This window comes from Lycium barbarum, chromosome 1 (genome assembly GCF_019175385.1).
Source record: "Lycium barbarum isolate Lr01 chromosome 1, ASM1917538v2, whole genome shotgun sequence".
NCBI classification, from domain to species: Eukaryota; Viridiplantae; Streptophyta; class Magnoliopsida; order Solanales; family Solanaceae; genus Lycium; species Lycium barbarum.
The window spans coordinates 2,098,792-2,118,311 of record NC_083337.1 but is presented as its reverse complement, the minus strand read 5'-3'; the positions used below and the strand labels follow the sequence as shown (position 1 = coordinate 2,118,311).

The following is a 19,520-nucleotide window of genomic DNA, read 5'->3' as shown; positions in this document are numbered from 1 at the left end:
AATTTATTGTGAAACTTTTAGAAACCTCAATATAAAAAACTAAACCATATATATTAAATAGATAAAAAGATAATAGAAAATGCACCTCAAAAAGTTACATTTGATCCTTGAATTAGATCAAAAAAATAACATAAACTACAAAATCTGTACTTTTAAATGTGAATCAGGTTGATACATATTTGACGAAAACTAAAAGTACTCATATTTAGTGAATTTAAAAGATCAAAACTACTCAAGTGGTACTTAAGGGACTAATTTAAACCTACTAGCAAAAATAAGGATCATTTTTTGCCACAAAACATTACATGGCCGATTATGTGCGGGTAATCGAATTATCTATAGGCAAAACTTTTGACAAATAACATGACCAATTGAGCGCGAAGAATCAGAACGTCTTGTTCGTGACTTGAAAAATCTCAACACTCCAATCCCAACAAGGTACTCCTTAACCATGCCTCAAGTAGGTCCAGAAACTTGCGAGCTTGCCGTGCAAAGGATTAGAAAAGAAAACAACATAATGCTGGCAAGACGATGTAGATTTTACATGCTAAAGTTGGCCGAAGAACAAGCATCATCAATCGGTAGAGAACTAACTGCTACTGAAAAATTTGTGTCTTAAGAAACCGCCATTATTTTTTTGAGGACGATATTGAGGACTTGTACTCTGATGATGATTAAGAATGTTGTGATTTTAGTTTTAAGTTTAATTTATGATTATACCGTTATTTGAAGAATATTAGTATGTTAAGTATTTTCATTTACTCAAGGTTATGAATGATGCAATTTAATTAAGTTTTTTTTTATATGAATGCTGCCATTTTGACTAACTTTTGATTAATTATTAATAAACAAGTTTAAGTATTCGTAAATAACTTCAAGCTAATGTCACCGAGCCTTCAAATGAAAATGACGTTCGAGCACTTTTCAATCACTAAATCGGCCATCCGAACTTTTGTGTATCCTTGATGTATTGATCCTACCTTATTAATCGCACAAAAATAAGTAGGATTCTATATAAAATATTGAAGTTTCAGGATCCCGAAGCATGATTAATCTATGATCAAAGTACGTTAAAAAGTGTAATGGAAGAAGGGTTAACCAAAAGGGTTGAAAAAAATGGAAAATACTATAGCGCAATAAATTATTGCACTATAGTAATTAACGGAGCCATCCCATTAACTGCTTTAGCGCAGTACGCTAAAAAGTATTTTGGTAACATTTTTTTTGTTAGGTATTTTGGTTCAAAATTATTTTTCCGGGGCATTTTGGTTCCGGACTCTAATTATGGTGACAAATAAGGCTGTGGCAGGTGCCAAAGTGTTTCACTTTCAAGTTTCAATCACCAATCGAGCGACAAAGAGAGAGATCGTGTTAGCTACTCGCCAACATATCACTCATGATGAAATATTCACATTTCTCCTCTGAAATCTGAAAAACCGATAATTAAGTGAACAACCGATAATTAAGTTGTATTTTATAATCTAATTGGTGATGAAATATTGACATTTCTCCTCTGAAATCTGAAAAACAGTATGGATCGAGTGCTGAAAGCTGCTAGAACATCTGGTTCTCTCAATTTATCTAATCGCTCGCTCAGGCAAGTCATTCATTTCATTCGATTCAATTTGCTGTTAGGATTGTGCCTAAAACGGTGAAATTAGAACATTTTAAAGCTGCAAAATCGGTCTTTTTTTGGTAATAGGATATGAAGATCCTTGATGATTATGGACTTAGCTGTACTCTGATCATCGGAGTTTTTTTTTTTTTATTGAGTTGATTTATTCATTTTATTTTTCATCGCTGAAAATTCAATTTACTGCTGGCATTGTGCATAAAACGGTGAAATTACAACATTTTACTGCTGCAAAAATCCTTATTTTTTTTGGAAATAGGATATGAAGATCCTTGATGATTCTGGACTTAGCTGTACTCTGATCATCGGAGTTTTTTATTTTATTTTATTTTATTTTTATTGAGTTGATTTATTCATCGCTGAAAATTCAATTTACTGCTGGCATTGTGCATAAAGCGATGAAATTATAACATTTTAAAGCTGCAAAATGGGTCCTTTTTTTGGTAATAGAACATTTCTCGCATTCATTACTTGTTTTCATCACTGACGGATTAGCATTATGCGTGAAACGGTGAAATTAGAACATTCTAAAGCTGAAAAGGTTTTTTTTTTTTTTTTTTTTTTTGTGTGTGTGTGTGTGTGTGATAATGTTGTATGAGGATCGAAGATGGATGTGTAGCATTGTGCCTAAACCGGTGAAATTAGAACATTCTAAAGCTGCAAAATCGTGTTTTTTTTTGTTATAATGTTGTGTGAAGACGGAGGATGGATGTGTAGTTGGATAATAGTATCTAGGATATGAAGATCGTTCGCGATTCTGGACTTAGTTGTACTCTGATGAACAATTTTATCAGAAGTATGAAAACAATATGAATTTAATACTCCCTCCGTTTCAATTTATATGAACCCATTTGACTGGGCACGACATTTAAAAAAGAGGGAAGACTTTTGAAACTTGTGGTTCAAAATAAGCCTTGAAAATTTGTGTGGCTGTAAATCATTCATAAAGTGAATTTGTTTCCAAATTAGGAAAGAGATCATTCATTTTGGCACGGACTAAAAAGGAAATAGGTTCAAACAAATTGAAACAGAGGGAGTATAGATTAGAGTTTCACATGAATCGATTTATTCATTTTGATGTTGGCATTATGTCTAAAATTGTGAATTGGAATATTCTAGAACTGAAAGATCGTGTTTTTGGTAATAATGCTGTGTGAGGACCTCCGATGGATGTATCATGTGTAGTTGGACAACAATATCTAGGAAATGAAGATCCTTGACAATTCTTGACTTAGTTGTACTCTGATTATCACACTTTTTGTTTTTGTTAAGTTGATTTATTTATTTCTTTTTCTCCTTCACTGAATGATCAGTTTGCTGTTAGCATTGTGCATGAAACGGTGAATTTTGAAGCTGCAAAAGTCTATTTTTTGATGTTATAATGTTGAGTGAGGACTGAGGATGGTTGTGTAGTTGGATAACAGTATGTAGGATATGAGATCCTTCACGATTCTGAATTTATTTGTACTCGCAGAATTTATGAAAAAAGTTTATGAATTCAACATAGACTTAGTTTGCTGTTAGCATTGTGCCTAAAATGGTGAAATGAGAACATTCTAAAGCCTGCACAATCGGTTTTTATGGTAATAATGTTGTGTGAGGACTCAGGATGGATGTGTAGTTGGAAAAAGCATCTAGGATATGAAGATCCTTAACGATTCTGGACTTAGTCGTACTCTGATGAACAATTTTATCAAAATATGAATAAATTTTATGAATTCAATAGAGATTTAGAGTTACTCACGAATTGAAATTGGACTCTGTCTCGTTGAAGTCACTGCTGGAAGGAAATGAAGCTACTAGGTGCATTAGTGGTAGCTGGATATAATCTATCTATTGGTATAAAGTTCATTAATTTTCAAACCATGAATGAAGACGAGCAACTGATGGTACTTTTTTTGGATCGAAGATGTAAAAGTTTCCTGTATATTCCATTGTGCCAAATTAGATTTTATGTCTAATGACTCTGATCCTACTTCTTCTCTGCACTACTAATACAAAAAACAATAGCTGGTGTCAGAATCAATTGAATAATGTACCTTTGGATAGAGGAAAGTACAGTACCATTCTGCCGAAAAGCACATTATTTGCAGTATCTTATACATCTGACTACTTAAGTGTTGGTATATAGATATTTATATTATGCCACGACATTTAATAGTCTTTTCTCCATTTATATTTTAAAAGGCGTCAGTGAGGTGATTGAATTTGAATGACTAGTTGACTACTATACTTGTTATGTAGATAATAAGTTCAACATGTAATATCTTAACATTTGTTAAGAAGAAACATAGTAAATGGTTGATTTGTATCAGTAAGAGAAAAGTAGGAAAAATGACTTGCTTCTTTATGTACAGCGAGGTGCCCAATGATGTATACAAAAGTTTGGAATCAGCCAGTGAAGATGAGAAGTGGTGGGAGGTATATGAATCTCTCCTTAGTTATACTTTTTAGTTCATTAGGCACCTGGATTATTTCCTTGAGAATTGCTAATGCAACTTAATGCCTTTTACTATTTTTAGGCCGTCGAGCTACAGAAGCTGATTTTGGCTCATAACAATATAGAAACACTGAAGGAAGACCTTCAAAATTTACCTCTACTGTCAGTGTTGAATGTTAGTCACAACAAGCTTACCCATCTTCCAGCTGCAATTGGAGAGTATGTCTTTTTTACCTCTTCAATCTTGACATACTTTGGACTGGTGCTTTTTAGCATCTTCCACTAAAACTGATCCAGAGATTTTAACGACTTCTCTTTTCATTCTTCTAGGCTTCATATGCTGAAGTCCTTAGATGTATCATTTAATTTGATAGTGAACATTCCAGAAGAGATTGGAACAGCAGCTTCTCTAGTCAAGTAGGTTTGGGCATTTCACCACTGTATTGACTGACATTTGAAATACTACCGTCTTATTAAACATCTACTGTCTCCAGGTTTGATTGTTCAAACAACCAACTAAATGATCTCCCTAACTCCCTTGGAAGATGTGTGGAGTTATCAGACCTCAAGGTAGCACCTCATCTTTCTGATGATATGTTAGTGTTACTACGTTAAGAAAAGATGGTTCTGATTAAAATGCTGAACTATTTATCTTGGTATTTAGATAGTAGATAGCAGTCACTTTGCATATCTTAGTGAATTATTCGCCACCTTAAATTCAGAATGTCTACTTCTAGAAGGGCATCAGTGAGAATGGCTATCTGATGTCATTCTTACAAGGAGGTTCTTTTCCAATACTCACATGAATAACATGAAAATTGCCACAGGAAAAAGAAACTTTTTTGGACTTTTTAATCCCATTAGCGAGTATTGATCTTAGAATTTTAAAAACTTTTCATCAATGTGTTCTACTAACTAATTGCATCTTATTATAAGCTTAATTTTTTAATAACTAATAAGGTATATTATTTTATTAATGTTGAGGAAATCTGCGTCTAGAAGTAATTTACCAAAAATTAGAGATTAGCTAATCATCTATTCAAACAGGAACATCATAGATTCACATAAAAGAAATTAGAGACACGAGACGAGGCTACTCCTTATATGTAAAAAATCTTTCTCAACCCTTTCAAATTTTCTCAACCCTTTCAATTGCTCTCCTGCAAGTGGGGAAACAACCTATGGCCGGGCTTAATTTTTTGTTAAATAGACATTTTTTCTGAAGAAAAAATGATTTTGGTGTGTGTAGTTTTTCAGCTGTTGCACTTAATAAGCCCTGAGCAATAAATGGCAATAACATATATCAGTGGTTTAATTGATTTCTCTGTTTTAAAAGGATGTGGCTCCAATTTTGGATAAGTAAGGTAAGTAATGCCGAGCTAAATCACTAAGGTGCTTATGGAATCTTATAAATTTCATGATACTGTGACAGTTTTATATATACCTTCTCCTCCCTGATAATACCTTTGCAAAATGTGTCAAGTTTGTGAGGAAAATAATTGCTTACTTTCTTTTCCTGAAATATATATATATATATATATATATATATATATATATATATATATATATATATATATATGAGTATGTGTTTTTCTAGGAAAGTAAATCTTAATTTTATTCAGTCCGAGCTGATTGCTGCTTGATGCCTTTTACCTGGAAACAGTGTTTGTTGGTCATTGTCTGTTTGAAAAGTGTTGAAAGTGATCTTCAAGTTTGGCCTTGGAATTAAATTGTTAGCCAGTGACCTAATTCAAAAAAATGCTCCCAGACACGGCTTTCGAGGTCTCTGAGTCTGTAGTCTAATTTCAGTTTTAGTTTCCATTTCAGGGGTCCTTTCAGGCTACTATGGCCGGATCCTTTTCTCTAGAGGAAAATAGTATATTCTACAATGCCGGTTTTAAGTCCTATGATATTACTAAATGCAAATCTGGTGCAGAATCTTGGTACGAATGGGTCGAACGCAGCAGGAATTTAATGAGACGAGTCAAAGTTAGCATTAAAGTTTTAAAGTGGATAGTAGCAGTATTTATTGAAGCATCCAAATTACAGGGGGAAGGTGGTTAAAAGATGGAATTTGAAGGATCACTTCTCTGAATTTTTCTGCACTCTAAAACACAACGAGAGTGGCAGATACATCAGTTTCATAGCATTACAAGGCCAGAGCAAATCTGTCATTATTACACCGGAGACTACATTCAATGGAGGATGGGGGAATATAGCTCACAAAATTGCAAAGTTTACATATGAACCAGAACAAACACAGAAGCCGCAGGAACCTACAACTAAACAGCTGGATAAAACCTTCAAAGAGGCCTGCAGCAGCAATAGATGGGTGACGGAGGCCACGAAAAAAGCACAAGTTCAGAGCACGAAAGACAATATAAAAATCTCAGGGGGGACTTCAATCTCTGAGATAGACTTGCTGAGCAGATGTGTAGTTGGGAAGTTTCAGAGCCCAACACAAGAGATAGCCACTCTAAATGATGTAAGAAGATGGGCATGCAACACTTGGAAGACTGCTTTTGGTATAAATGTCCATGCCATGAATGATGGCTATTTTCTCTTTGAGCTCCCATCAAGGAAAGAAGCAGAGCACATCATGACCGGAGAATGGACCTGGAAAAAGATGCAGTTGGCACTTGAATGGTGGAAACCAACTACAGGTTGCTGGCCTGCAGAAATTAAAAGGGATTGGGTGTGGATCAGACTGCTAGGGTTTCCATTATGCCTATGGTCACAAGAAATCTTCAAACAAATTGGAGATCAATGCGGAGGGTTTTTAGAAACAGAGGAGGAGACTTCACTCAAGAACCATCTTCACTGGGCTCGAATCAAAGTGGCAGGAGATAGGAAGCAGATTCCGAGAGAGGTGGAAGTGTCCAATGAAGAATATACCTACACTATTCCGATATGGTGTGAAGTTCCGGTGGAAGTCAGAGCAAAGGAAAGGAGGAGAGAGGAAGAAACCTTTTGTCCAATGGTCAATAAAGGAGTAGGGTCTTATCAAAAGTTAGCAGAAATTAGGGGAACCCATGTGGGGACCTTGGGAAAAGGGAATAATTTGAATTGGACAAGTGGGCTGGAAACAAGAGGGAAAGGGCCAATGGAGGCAGTTGCGGGTTCAATTAAAAGAATAGAGCATTTGGGCCCAGTTAATAGAATAGAGCAAGTGGGCAGAATTTTTGACCCTTTTGCTGTAGTAATTCATAAGTCAAATTCTAAAGCCCATTTAGATGACATGGTTAGTATAGAAATACAAGCTAACTTGTCAAGACTAATAACCCAGAATATGTTTGAACCACTGGGGAACAGTGATGGAGAAAAGGAGACTCAACATAATCAATTTGAACAGTTCATGGGAAATTCATCTGAAGAAGAGGAACCAGCAGAAACAGAAAAAGAAGACAAGGGCCTACATCTACAAATACAGATGCAAGAAATAGATACAGAAGAGATAAATGAAGATGTTACCCCTCTGAAAATTCAATTACCAGAAGAAGCAACCATTCCAGCATCAATAACTCCAGAATGGATTCAACAACATATAATCAGACTTAGCACAGAGTTTGGTGCTAGCTTTAAAGGGTGTGAAGAGAAAGCCAAAGAGTTATTCATGAAGATAGATAGCAACAAGCAGGAGAATAAGGGGGAACAATCAATCACCAAAAGGAAGGGGATGAATGAATTGAAGGGGCTAGAATTAGATACTAAATTCATGAGTAATGGTACTAGAAGTAGGGGGGATATCTAGCAATAAAAGATCAATGAAGTTGAGTATAGTGTCCTGGAATGTTAGGGGTCTAAACTGTAGTAAAAAAAGGAGTATGATAAAAAATATTTTACTCACCTGGAAAGCAGATGTGGTGTGCTTCCAGGAAACAAAAGTGGAAGGGGATATCACTGATATAATGAGAGAAGTTTGGGGGAGCAGGTGGGTCAATTATGTTCAATTAGAAGCTAGTGGGACAAGAGGGGGGATAGTAATTATGTGGGACAAAAGGGATTGGGAAGGGGTGATCAGTAGTGAGGGCATGTACTCTATTTCTTGTAGTTTCACTGGAAGAAGTCAAGATTTCAGTTGGAACATGACTGGAGTTTATGCACCAAATGATAGAATGGAAAGGGAGGAAACTTGGGGGGAAATAGGTGCAGCAAGGAGCCTTATTCCAGGGCCCTGGGTCCTTTGTGGTGACTTTAACACAGTTAGATATCCATCTGAAAAGAAGAACTGCAGAAGAATCAACAAAGCAATGACTGATTTTTCTGATTTCATTGAAGACATGGAAATGGTGGACTTGTCCCTGACAGGAGGGAAGTTTACTTGGAAGAAAGGAGATAGACACAATATTGCATCAAGAATTGATAGATTCCTGATATCAGAAGAATGGGATGCTAGCTTCAGGAACATCAGGCAGTCCATATTACATAGGGTGACATCTGACCATTCACCTTTGTTACTTCAAAGTGGAGAATGGGAGAAAACCAATTCTTATTTTAAATTTGAGAATTGGTGGCTAAAGACAGAAGGTTTTAATGAGAGAGTGAAGACATGGTGGGAATCTTTCAATTACAGTGGAAAGCCAGATTTTATACTGGTAGCAAAGTTGAAAGCTTTAAAAGGAAAATTGAAAGAGTGGAGCAAAACAGCACAAGGGAATTTGGGAATGCAGAAACAAGTGGTATTGGCTCAGCTTGCTGAACTGGAAGAGATACAAGATCATAGAATCCTAAAAGAGGAGGAGATAACTTCTAGACTGGCCCTAACCATGGAATTTGAAGACATTGCTAGGCATGAAGAGATTGCTTGGAGACAGAGATCAAGGGCAATTTGGTTGAAAGAGGGAGACAGAAACACAAGTTTCTTTCACAGAACAGCAAATGCACACAGAAGGGCAAACACTATAGACAAGTTAAGAGTAAATGGAGAAATACTGGAGGATCCTGGAGAAGTGAAGGAAGAAATTGTGTCATATTATGAGAAGCTGTATTCAGAGACAGAAAATTGGAGACCACAATTTGAGATGAGGAATTCTCCTAGATTGGATGCTGAAGATAATGCAACTCTTATGGCCCCTTTTGAACCTCAAGAGATACTGGACTCCATCAGGGCATGTGCAGGGGACAAAGCTCCAGGTCCTGATGGATACTCTATGGCTTTTTTCAATCAGTGTTGGGATATCATAAGGATAGAGCTTGTAGCTGCTATACAGAACTTTTACTTTGAAGGTTATTTTGAAAAAAGTTTGAATGCCACTTTTGTGGCTTTGATTCCAAAGAAAGCTGGAGCAATAGAGCTCAATGATTTCAGGCCTATTAGCTTGATTGGGGGAGTCTATAAGATCATTGCTAAACTACTGGCAGAGAGGTTGAAAAAGGTAATACATAAACTGGTGGACAAGCAACAAATGGCATTTATTAAAGGAAGACAGATCATGGATGCAGTTCTTATAGCTAATGAGTGTGTGGAGTCTAGACAGAGGAGTAAGAAACCTGGTATTCTATGCAAGTTAGACATTCAAAAAGCATATGATCATCTGAACTGGAGCTTTCTAATCAATATGTTGGAGAGAATGGGGTTTGGAACTAGATGAATCAAATGGATAAAACATTGCATTAGTTCTGTTAAGTTCTCAGTTTTGGTCAACAGAACTCCTTGTGGTTTTTTTCCTTCTCAAAGGGGATTGAGACAGGGTGATCCTTTGTCCCCTTTCTTATTTATCCTGGCAATGGAGGGCATGAGCAATATGTTTCAGACAGCTAAGGTGAATGGCTGGATAAGGGGATTTCAGGTGGGTGCAGGAAATTTGGAGATTACTCATCTGCAATATGCAGATGATAATCTTGTCTTTTGTGAAGCAGTGGAAGAGAACATTTTAATCCTAAGAACTATCTTCATCATCTTTGAAGCAGTTTCAGGATTACACATTAATTGGGATAAAAGCTTCATTTATCCAATTAATGAGGTTGCAGAGGTGGAGAGCTTGGCAGATAAATTAGGAGGTAAATTAGGGGAGCTTCCAACTACATATTTGGGCATGCCTTTGGGAGCCAAGAGCAAGTCAAAAGGAATATGGAATGGAGTTCTAGAAAAATGTGAGAAGAAGCTGACAAACTGGAAAAGCCAATATCTTTCTCTTGGGGGAAGAGTGACCATGGTCAATAGTGTGCTAGATGCCTTACCATCTTATATGATGTCCATATTCCCAATACCTGTCAATGTAATCAAGAGAATTGATATCCTTAGAAGGAACTTTCTGTGGCAGGGCAATGAAGATAAGAAGAAATTTCACTTAGTCAAGTGGGAGGAACTGACTGTGAGCAAGAAGACAGGGGGATTGGGTATCAAAGATCTGAAATTGCAAAACCAAAGTTTGATGATGAAATGGCTATGGAAATTTGCTACAGAGGAAAACATGATATGGAAGGAAGTCATTACTGCTAAATATGGTTTGGAGGATAAGTGGATGACAAACATGGTTAATACTCCATATGGATGCACTGTGTGGAGGGCAATCAGGAATCACTGGCAAATAATGCTTGCAAGAATTAGATGTAAAGCTGGTAATGGTCAAAAGGTATCCTTTTGGAATGATATATGGTTGGGTGACACAGCTCTAAAGGTGAAATTTCCTGTCTTGTTCATCCTTAGCCAAAAGCAACATGCTACTGTTGCTGAGATGTGGACTGGACAAGGGTGGGATCTGGATCTGAGAAGACACTTGAATGATTGGGAAATGGAGATGGTAGCAGAATTTCACAATACAATGGCAGCATTCAACAACTTAACAGGGGAAAGGGATATTCTGGAATGGAAGAAGGATAGCACAGGAATTTTTACTGTTAACTCAGCATACAAAGACCTGAATGTATCAAGTTTTCAAGAAGAAGGATGGCCATGGAAGATGATATGAAAGACAAAGGTACCTTATAAAGTGAACTGTTTTAACTGGCTATTGGCAAAAGAGGCAGTGTTGACTCATGAAAACTTGAACAAAAGAGGTTTTCACTTATGTTCGAGATGTTTTTTGTGTGGGGATCATAATGAGACAATCAGTCATCTTTTCTTGCACTGCAAATGGACAGACCAGCTATGGAGGATGTTTATCAACCTGAGGAAGATCATATGGGTGAAGCCTGGGAGCATAGAAGGAGTGTTAAAATGCTGGAACAGGGATGGGAATGTAACAAGAAAAGAGGAGAGATGGAAGATTGTCCCATCATGTATATGGTGGGCTGTCTGGAAAGAGAGGAACCAGAGATGTTTTGAGAACAAGCAGAATAATTTACAGAAGTTAAAGATGAACTGCCTAGCTCTTTTTTATTTTTGGTGTAAACAGGAAATTCTAGATCAGACAGAAGATATTTTTGATGTGTTAGATCTCTTGTAAGAATAGACAACTGTAGAGATCAATGCTGGAAATGTAACCTTTTGGAGGGGGACTACATATTTTGATGTAGTACACCTGTGGATATATAGATTAACTGTTACAAGTCTCAAAAAAAAAAAGTTTGGCCTTGGATGTTCTTTTTTGGATAAATCAAAAGAGTTATTTATACTTAACTAAGTTGGCGTGATATTTGCAAATGTACTGCAATACAGATTAAACCCTCCAAAAATCAAATAAACTCTCTACACAAGTTGGTAGTTCCACTTGACCCTCAACCATGGATCTCCTCTCCCTTCCAAAGCTTTCCTATTTCTTTTATCAAGTAAGTTAATTTTATTGATGAAGGAAAAGCTCTCCTATTTCTTATGCCCCCTGAAAAATAAAGGAGCTTCCATGGCTTCTTTTCTTCATTATCCACTTTGTTCAGTCACCAATTTTCCATTTTCTCCATTACTGTTGTAGGAAATGCCTGTCGAGCATAAAAATTGCAAATATCAAGGAGCATAAGTTAGACCCAAAATCACTATGTCAGAAAAGTTTAGCTTGAATGTTATGTAATATTCAAGTTCCTAAAGGGTCTATCTGATGATCCACTCTCTGTAAAAGTTGTAAGTTGTGGAGAGATTTGGTGTTTCACAAATAACTAGTCATTTTAAGATAAATGATTTTAAGTTCACTTTTTAACACGATATTGGAAAGCTATGAGATGGCGAACAATTTTGAAGGACATTTCTTTTTTGTCGTGGAAAGGAGGACGCATTTTATTGTGATCGTTAGAGATCATCAGATTCTGCATTTATTGCCCAAACCATCTCTTCATCTAATAACCAGATATTTGAGTATTTTACCAGATGATGTTCGATAAAGAGTGCAAGAAGCCAAGCATTGAAGATTCACTTACTTGATGACGGAATGTAACATGCACAATAAGTTCAAATGCACTCAAAAGATCCTTGTTGCTAATATATGAGCTTGTTTCTTAATGTGGTGATCATGTCAACTTACTTGTCATAATAAGGTGAAAAGTAATTAGTTTGTTGATCCATATCCAGTTGTTCTGTATGTCTGGAGCTGTTTGTCCAAGATGTAGCTCTTATAAGTTGAATAACATTTTTCCCAACATCAATCAATCAACTATGTCTTAATAATAAATTAGTGGGGGTGGCTAGATGAATCCTCTGTATCCCATTTTGTTCCATTCAGGTTCATTTTAGAGGAATACTTGTATTTAAACTAATTTTGCACTAGTTGTATCCTATTGCAATTGTCTTCCTTTTTCTGGGCTTGATGCTCACGTAGGCGGACTCACAAAAATATTGATTATTCTCATTAGTGAGAGTGATTCATTTGAGGGAGTTCATTACATTTAAGTCTTATTAGCATGGAGACTTGCTGAGACTCGAAGAAGCAATCTTTCCTCATGTTGATCAAATCATAATCTATCAGACATTTTCCAGTCCTCTCCTCCATTATATCATACCTGTTTGTTTTTTCCTTCTGGCCGTTCCTTCAATCAGGCATCAAACAATAGCATTTCCAGTTTGCCAGAAGATCTAGCAAAGTGTTCAAAATTAACAAAGTTGGATGTCAAGGTACGAAAACCATCAGAATTATTACTGCTTGATGATGATTTTTTATAGTTCTGCACTCAGAAAGTCATGCTTGACATTAGCATTTTATTATTTTCATGCCAGGGAAACAAGTTAACTATGCTACCTGAGAGTTTGATGGCATCGTGCAGAATGCTTACTGAACTCGATGCATGTAAAACTCTGAATATTCTATTCTCTGTACTGTCAAATTGATTCTTAATAAGGAATTGGATTTACCTAACATATAACTTCTACAGCGAAAAACTTGCTCAATAGCATTCCAGGGAATATTGGAAGCCTTTCACGCTTGATTCGCCTAGACCTTCATCAGAACAGTGAGTTCATCAAGCTTTTTTCGTCATTGTTGCAACACTCTAAATAATGCTGATTTTTGCATTGTCTATCTTATATTAGTTAACGTGACCTGGTTTGCTCTCTTTATTCGAACACTGTAGGAATTTCATCAATCCCACCCTCAATAAAAGATTGCTCATCTCTTTTGGAGTTTTATATCGGGTATTTCATGGCATTAATGCTTGTGTTTTAATGGGTTTTTTAGTGGCTTAAAAGTATCCTATGTCATTACATTTACATTTTCCCTCTCCACCACCCCCATCTGCTGCCCCATTCTTTGGTTTTGTCCACTTCGACAGGAATAATGCACTTGCTTCATTACCTGTGGAGATAGGTGCACTTAATAGATTGGGGATATTTGATCTCCACTCCAACCAGGTTATTACTTATTCTTAATCTTCAATTCACTCGGAGATTCTCATAATTATTCCAAAATGTTACATTGGAAAAAAAGATCTGCTGAAAATATTAGCAGTGCCCTGAAAATTAAATGTTGTAATTTGGTCTGTAGTGTTGGCCAGTTGCTCTTGGTGAAATCATTTTGTCAACTGGGTCTCCAGTTGGAATAAGTTGTTTCTTCTTGTCTGCAGTTAAAGGAGTACCCAGCAGAGGCATGTAAATTGCAACTTTCGATGCTGGACTTATCTAACAATTCATTGTCTGGATTGCCTCCAGAGATTGGTAGGCTGTATTAGAGGCTCACTTCCTGTGTTTTATGATTTTTTTTTTTAATTATAGTGTATTTGGGGGTAGCTATGTTGTTTGACATTGTGTCATTAGTATTCTGGTTCTCACTATCATTTTTGCTGTCCTTTTTTTGAGTTAAGTGTAACTTTTACTATATTAAAAGCATAAAGGAATTTTTTTTGCTTTCTCCCCTTTTTTTCTTGGAAGTGCAAGAGCATATAATGCTATTTTGTTATTATATTGTGTTTATATGAGCTAATCTTTGTTACAACTTCATAACTCAGGCTTAATGACAACTTTGCGGAAGCTTCTGCTTGTTGGCAACCCAATTAGAACGCTTCGGAGGTTGTAATTAGATCTTGGTGCTTTTATTGTTGTTTTAAGTTGTTTCCTCGGTGCTGAAATTATTTTTAACTTGAAAAATATCTTCAGCTCTTTGGTAAACGGACCTACACCTGCTCTCTTAAGATTTCTTCGAAGTAGACTCCCAACTGATGAAGGTAAGCTGGTGTTATTTGCTCAGTAAGGGCGTAGTTTCTACCTTTTGTTTTCTTGACGCAACTACTCTAAATGTAGAGTCTGCAGCTTCTACACCCGGAAAGGAGGATGTTGTTGCCATGGCATCTAGGCTGTCCCTGTCTTCAAAGGTTGTTCACTAACTTTATAATTCTAAAATTCCCAATCCTCATGCCAGTAAAATATATTTATTCTGCTGGATGTTAGGCCACCACTGGAGACGAATAAAGTTAAATCTTACTATAAAATTAGCTTCCTAATGTCGTCAATTGGTTTTTGTAGTCTACATATCAAAATTGATAAGTCTGAAAATGCAGATCTGGGTAAAATTCCATTCCATTAATTGCTAATACTTTTCAATGGACTGGAGGCAGTGGAAGTGCGATATAGACATGACTATGAGATTAAAAACAGTTTAGCTACTATCACAACCTTGTTTTCATTTGAAGCTTCAAAATATTTGTGCATAGGGGCATTTCTAATTTGTAGAGCTTACACATTTTATAAATTCCATATTATGACATCTACTGTCTAGCTTTCCACTATAGTTTCTATCAAAATCTTCTGTTAATTCAATGGACAAATGAAAAGAAGTTTGTTTTCAGAGAGCTGCTAGAAACAAATGTGTGTGAAAAGCATGTGTTGTACCCTGAAGCGAGAACTTGATAGTCGAGGATGCTTAGTATTTCTCTGTATTCTAAAAATAACTTAATTTGGTAACTGCAATGAATGTTAAGTGCCTTTGCACGTAATGCTACATTCTATAGAGAAGTCCATTCGTTTCTTCTCCCTGTCTGGTGACCGTATCATCATGAGTAGTTGTATTTGCAGGAGCTTTCTTTAGGAGGACTTGGTTTGACTGCTGTCCCTTCAGATGTCTGGAAGTCGCATGATATCTCAAAATGTGATCTGTCAAGGAACTCAATCGAAGAACTTCCTGTTGAACTTTCTTCTTGTATTTCCTTGGAGGTAAAACAATGTATTTCCCTTTTTCCCCACGTTTGCATGGAAAAGATGATCAAGCCTGATTGACAAAGAAAAAAAAGGAAGGCCAATCATTATTGTTACGGAAGATATCACTGAAAGCAGGATCTTTTTATGTATCTTTGATTTTATTTAGTAGAGTGATAGTTGTCATTATGCAGTAGTTGAATTGTCACTCAATTGCCTTTGTTTGCGGTCAACTTACATTTGTTGGGTATCTGATTCTTTTAGTCCCTCTTTAACCCCCTTATCTTCTGCATTTCTACATGATTTATTCTTGTTTTTGGCATGTTATATATAGTCCTTTGATCCATGAAAAGATAAAAATAACGAATTTAACTATTGAGTTTTCTCACTTTCTAGGACATGCTTATTTAGTTTGCCATTATATTGTGAAAATTGTGAACAAAGAATTTAGGGTTGGTTGGATTGACTTGCCTATTGCTAATCGCTTAATCTGTTTAAATTTGCAGGCTCTCATTTTATCCAAAAACAAGATAAAAGATTGGCCTGGTTCAGTCTTAACATCTCTTCCTGCACTTACATGTTTGAAGCTTGACAATAATCCCCTCAGACAGGTAAATGGCTTTGGGTCGGTCCTTCGCTACTAACAGAAGATTTGTTGATGTTACCGAGTTCGAGACACCCTTATAGAGGAAGACTAATGAATGAGTTCGATATAACCTTGTACAAGAAAACACTGAATAAATAGGCTGTTGGTATCGGTATTGGTATTGGTATTTTAGAAGTGTTAAAATATCTGAAGGTGTTTCATACTGAGAAGTGTCTCATTGAATAGGGAAGAGGTAGCCAGTTGATTGGCATATTAAGGGACAAAAGGATAAAATTCACAGATCACCAGAGGAGAAAACTACCATTAAATTTGTCAGCACCTGAAAACATGGAAATGAGTTAGTTGAGAAAACTATCATCAAATTTGTCAGTAAATAAGTACATGGAGAAAGTTCTAGTGTTTTCCCCTTTTAACTTTTTATTCTTCTTTGATCATATTTTCTATGCCAAATTTTTCTTAATCCTACTTTTTTTCCTAATCATAGATACCATCCTCTGCCTTTCAAGCTGTATCCAAGCTTCAGGTTCTGGATCTGAGTGGCAATATAGGTTCTTTACCAGAGCATCCTGCATTTTCTTGCCTACCAGAGTTGCAGGAACTTTATCTGAGGTCAGTTAACAATGCTTATAGTTGATAGAACTTCTTAAATCTTAGACTTGACATATTGTTGGTACTTGGTTGAACAGAAGGATGCAAATATCTATTTTCCCAAGCGATATAATTAACTTAAAGCAGTTACGAATTCTTGATTTGAGCCAAAATTGCCTTCAATCAATTTCACAGGTAAAAATTATATTCTCATTAGCAAACAGAGTTCTGAATCCTACTGAAACCTTGGTTTAATATGGTATCATTTGTCTACAGGATATCGTAAACTTGGATTCTCTTGCTGAACTCGACGTGTCAGACAATAACATTTCTTCTCTTCCACCAGAATTGGTAAGTTTAAGATTTGGATCTCAAGAAGTTATAATTTGAGTAAATAGGCAACATAAGCCTTTTGAAATATCTTGCTATATGCATACTGAGATAAAGATTTGGCACAGCATTCATTTTTGTAAGCCTTATTTCTTTATAACCAAGGGTTTACCTGAACATACATTATAAACTTCCTGAATTGCAAGTATTTTATCAATCAAATTCATGAAGTTCTAGTACATTTAGCACTAAAGGTGTGGCCTAGCAGACAATGAAGTTGAAATGACATATGGACGACCGGTTCAAATCCTCGCAGAGCCAATAACAGTTTTACTTCATTTTTTTTTCCAACAATATGATATATTTTTAATGTTTACCTCCTGCATCGAAAATCATTTTGCTTTTGTTTCATCAAAATCTTGAAAAAATAAGTGTATTTCTATGTCCTCCGAATTTGTGCTATTGTATCTCAGTTTTTGTGAATGATATTTTTTCTCTTTTGTAGTATTTTGCTACTTCATCTTTGCTTTTCTGTACATGCACTTCCGAGGTGGTTCTTTTCTTGAATCTTTATCCAAATCTACCTGTATTGGCATCAGGAAGTGTATAACTTCATTATGGCTGGAAAAAGTAAAAGAGAAAAAGACATCCTAGTATTTTTCCCATGGCTTGAATGCTACTGTTGTAGGTTAACTAGTGAAGAAACCAATGGTGCTGTTACTGAAAAACTCTTGATAATGAACGGCGTATTTCTGGTCTGGACATGCGTGTTGCAATCTAACAGATCTTGTATGCACGTTGTTTGGTTAGATGATTTTATACGTGCTAACTTTTTCCAAAAAATGGTTTTGTAGGGTTTGCTTGAACCTACTCTGCAGGTGTTAAGACTGGATGGCAACCCACTGCGAAGGTGAATTTAATTCCTTCCTTTAGTATTTTTGATTATCTATCTTCTGTGTGATGTTATCCGCTAAAATAAATGGAATACATACAAAAGGATGAAAAACAAGAAAAGAAGCACTTCACCAAAAGCATGAACATAAAGTCCGCCTAGTGTGACAGTTAATACTGAAACAAGAAAGCAAAGAAATCAAAATACTTCGTTCTGTAGAGATTTCTTTCCATTCGCCTAAGTTTTAGTGGACAGAGTTACCGGATATTGTGTTGGTGGGAGATAACAGGTATCTGGTGGAATAGTCTAGGTGCTCACTAGTTGGCCCGAACACCACCATCTTAAAAAGAATAATGTGTTCTGCGAGTATAAATCTTCCTTTTAGTGTTAGCTTCATTCCTATAGAACTTCCTTCCTATCTCAGCTTTGTTGTTTTTCATCTTCTTCCATGCCCGTCATGTTTATCCTCATTTTATTCAATAGTGGATTTTCGATATGCCAATTAGTCCAATACTTGAAAACTAACACAGTAGTAAAATAGTTGCTGCTGGATTCCTTCCATTTTTCTGGTCGTAGCACACATAACCACTAACACCTAAAAGAGTTCCACCAACTTTACTGGCAAAGTACCACAAGATTCCTAAGGGACATGAATTATTTTGATTTTTTTTCAAAAGATATTTTCAAAACATTGTTTGGTAATAATTAGAATGATTTTTGGTTAGTTTTTAAAGATTAGTTTTTCAAATTTGGAAAACTGATTTTGACCAGTTTTTCAAGTGAATTTTTTTTTCCCACTCAGAAATTTCAACTATTTTTCAAGTGAAATTCATGTCCAAACACAACTTCAACTTTCAAATACCATTTTTCAACGTCAAATATTACTCTTTTTTTTTTTTTCCCTTTCAAATATCACTAAATTCATGTCCAAACGCGTACTTATAGATGTTCATACAGTATCCTGCTGTAAATTCTTGTTCATTTTGGTTGTCCCATTTAATCTGTCAGTTGTGACCATATTTCCCTTTTTCTTTCTTTCTTTTGAATCCCCAGCATTCGAAGGGCCATTTTGGATCGAGGAACAAAAGGCGTTTTGAAGTACTTGAAGGAGAGAATTGTAGAGCATTAGCCTGTTTGAATCTTGATTCCTGAATGAGGCCTGTGGGTGTGTGAATTTAATCAGAGCACTTGTCTCTGAGTCCAGTATGTAAAATTTGTACGTTACCACTTATTTGAGATATAATCCCCGATTTAAGGTGTACTTGGAGTGTACAATTGTTGTATCCCATTGTTTATTCTTGTAATGCTGAGAATGACCAGATGGACAAATTGGACAAACGACCATCTTGGTTTGTATGAATGCTAATAAGTTCTACTCATGTTTTTTTTTTTTTTTCGTAAAAATTTCTACTGGTGTCATTCCTAATGTTCACCTAGCAAAGCATATAAGGGTGTGACCTTATGATTGATGAAATGAGTCTTGATAATTTGTTTGGCCAAACTTTTAAGATTTACTTCGTTTGAAAAGAACTCTTCGTTAGA

General features: G+C 35.9%; 1 protein-coding gene across 4 annotated transcripts; it reads left to right on the top strand.

Moving 5' to 3' along the window:
• The first annotated feature begins 1,314 nt into the window (after positions 1–1,314).
• LOC132628761 (plant intracellular Ras-group-related LRR protein 6) lies at positions 1,315–19,357 on the top strand. 4 transcript variants are annotated; one of them, XM_060344531.1, is made up of 21 exons: positions 1,315–1,597; positions 3,991–4,054; positions 4,156–4,292; positions 4,404–4,490; positions 4,568–4,643; positions 12,979–13,053; positions 13,156–13,225; positions 13,311–13,388; positions 13,509–13,569; positions 13,707–13,785; positions 13,998–14,088; positions 14,379–14,439; positions 14,527–14,594; positions 14,680–14,741; positions 15,430–15,579; positions 16,068–16,172; positions 16,653–16,777; positions 16,855–16,951; positions 17,033–17,107; positions 17,941–17,996; positions 19,032–19,357. In XM_060344531.1, exons 1-21 carry the CDS (start codon positions 1,533–1,535, stop codon positions 19,105–19,107), a joined length of 1,758 nt encoding a protein of 585 aa, XP_060200514.1. In that variant the 5' UTR covers positions 1,315–1,532; the 3' UTR covers positions 19,108–19,357. The 4 variants fall into 4 exon arrangements, with proteins under 4 accessions (XP_060200514.1, XP_060200520.1, XP_060200509.1 ...); XM_060344537.1 differs by having other exon boundaries at positions 1,316–1,597; positions 15,442–15,579; XM_060344526.1 differs by having other exon boundaries at positions 1,316–1,597; positions 14,671–14,741.
• The last annotated feature ends 163 nt before the right edge of the window (positions 19,358–19,520 follow it).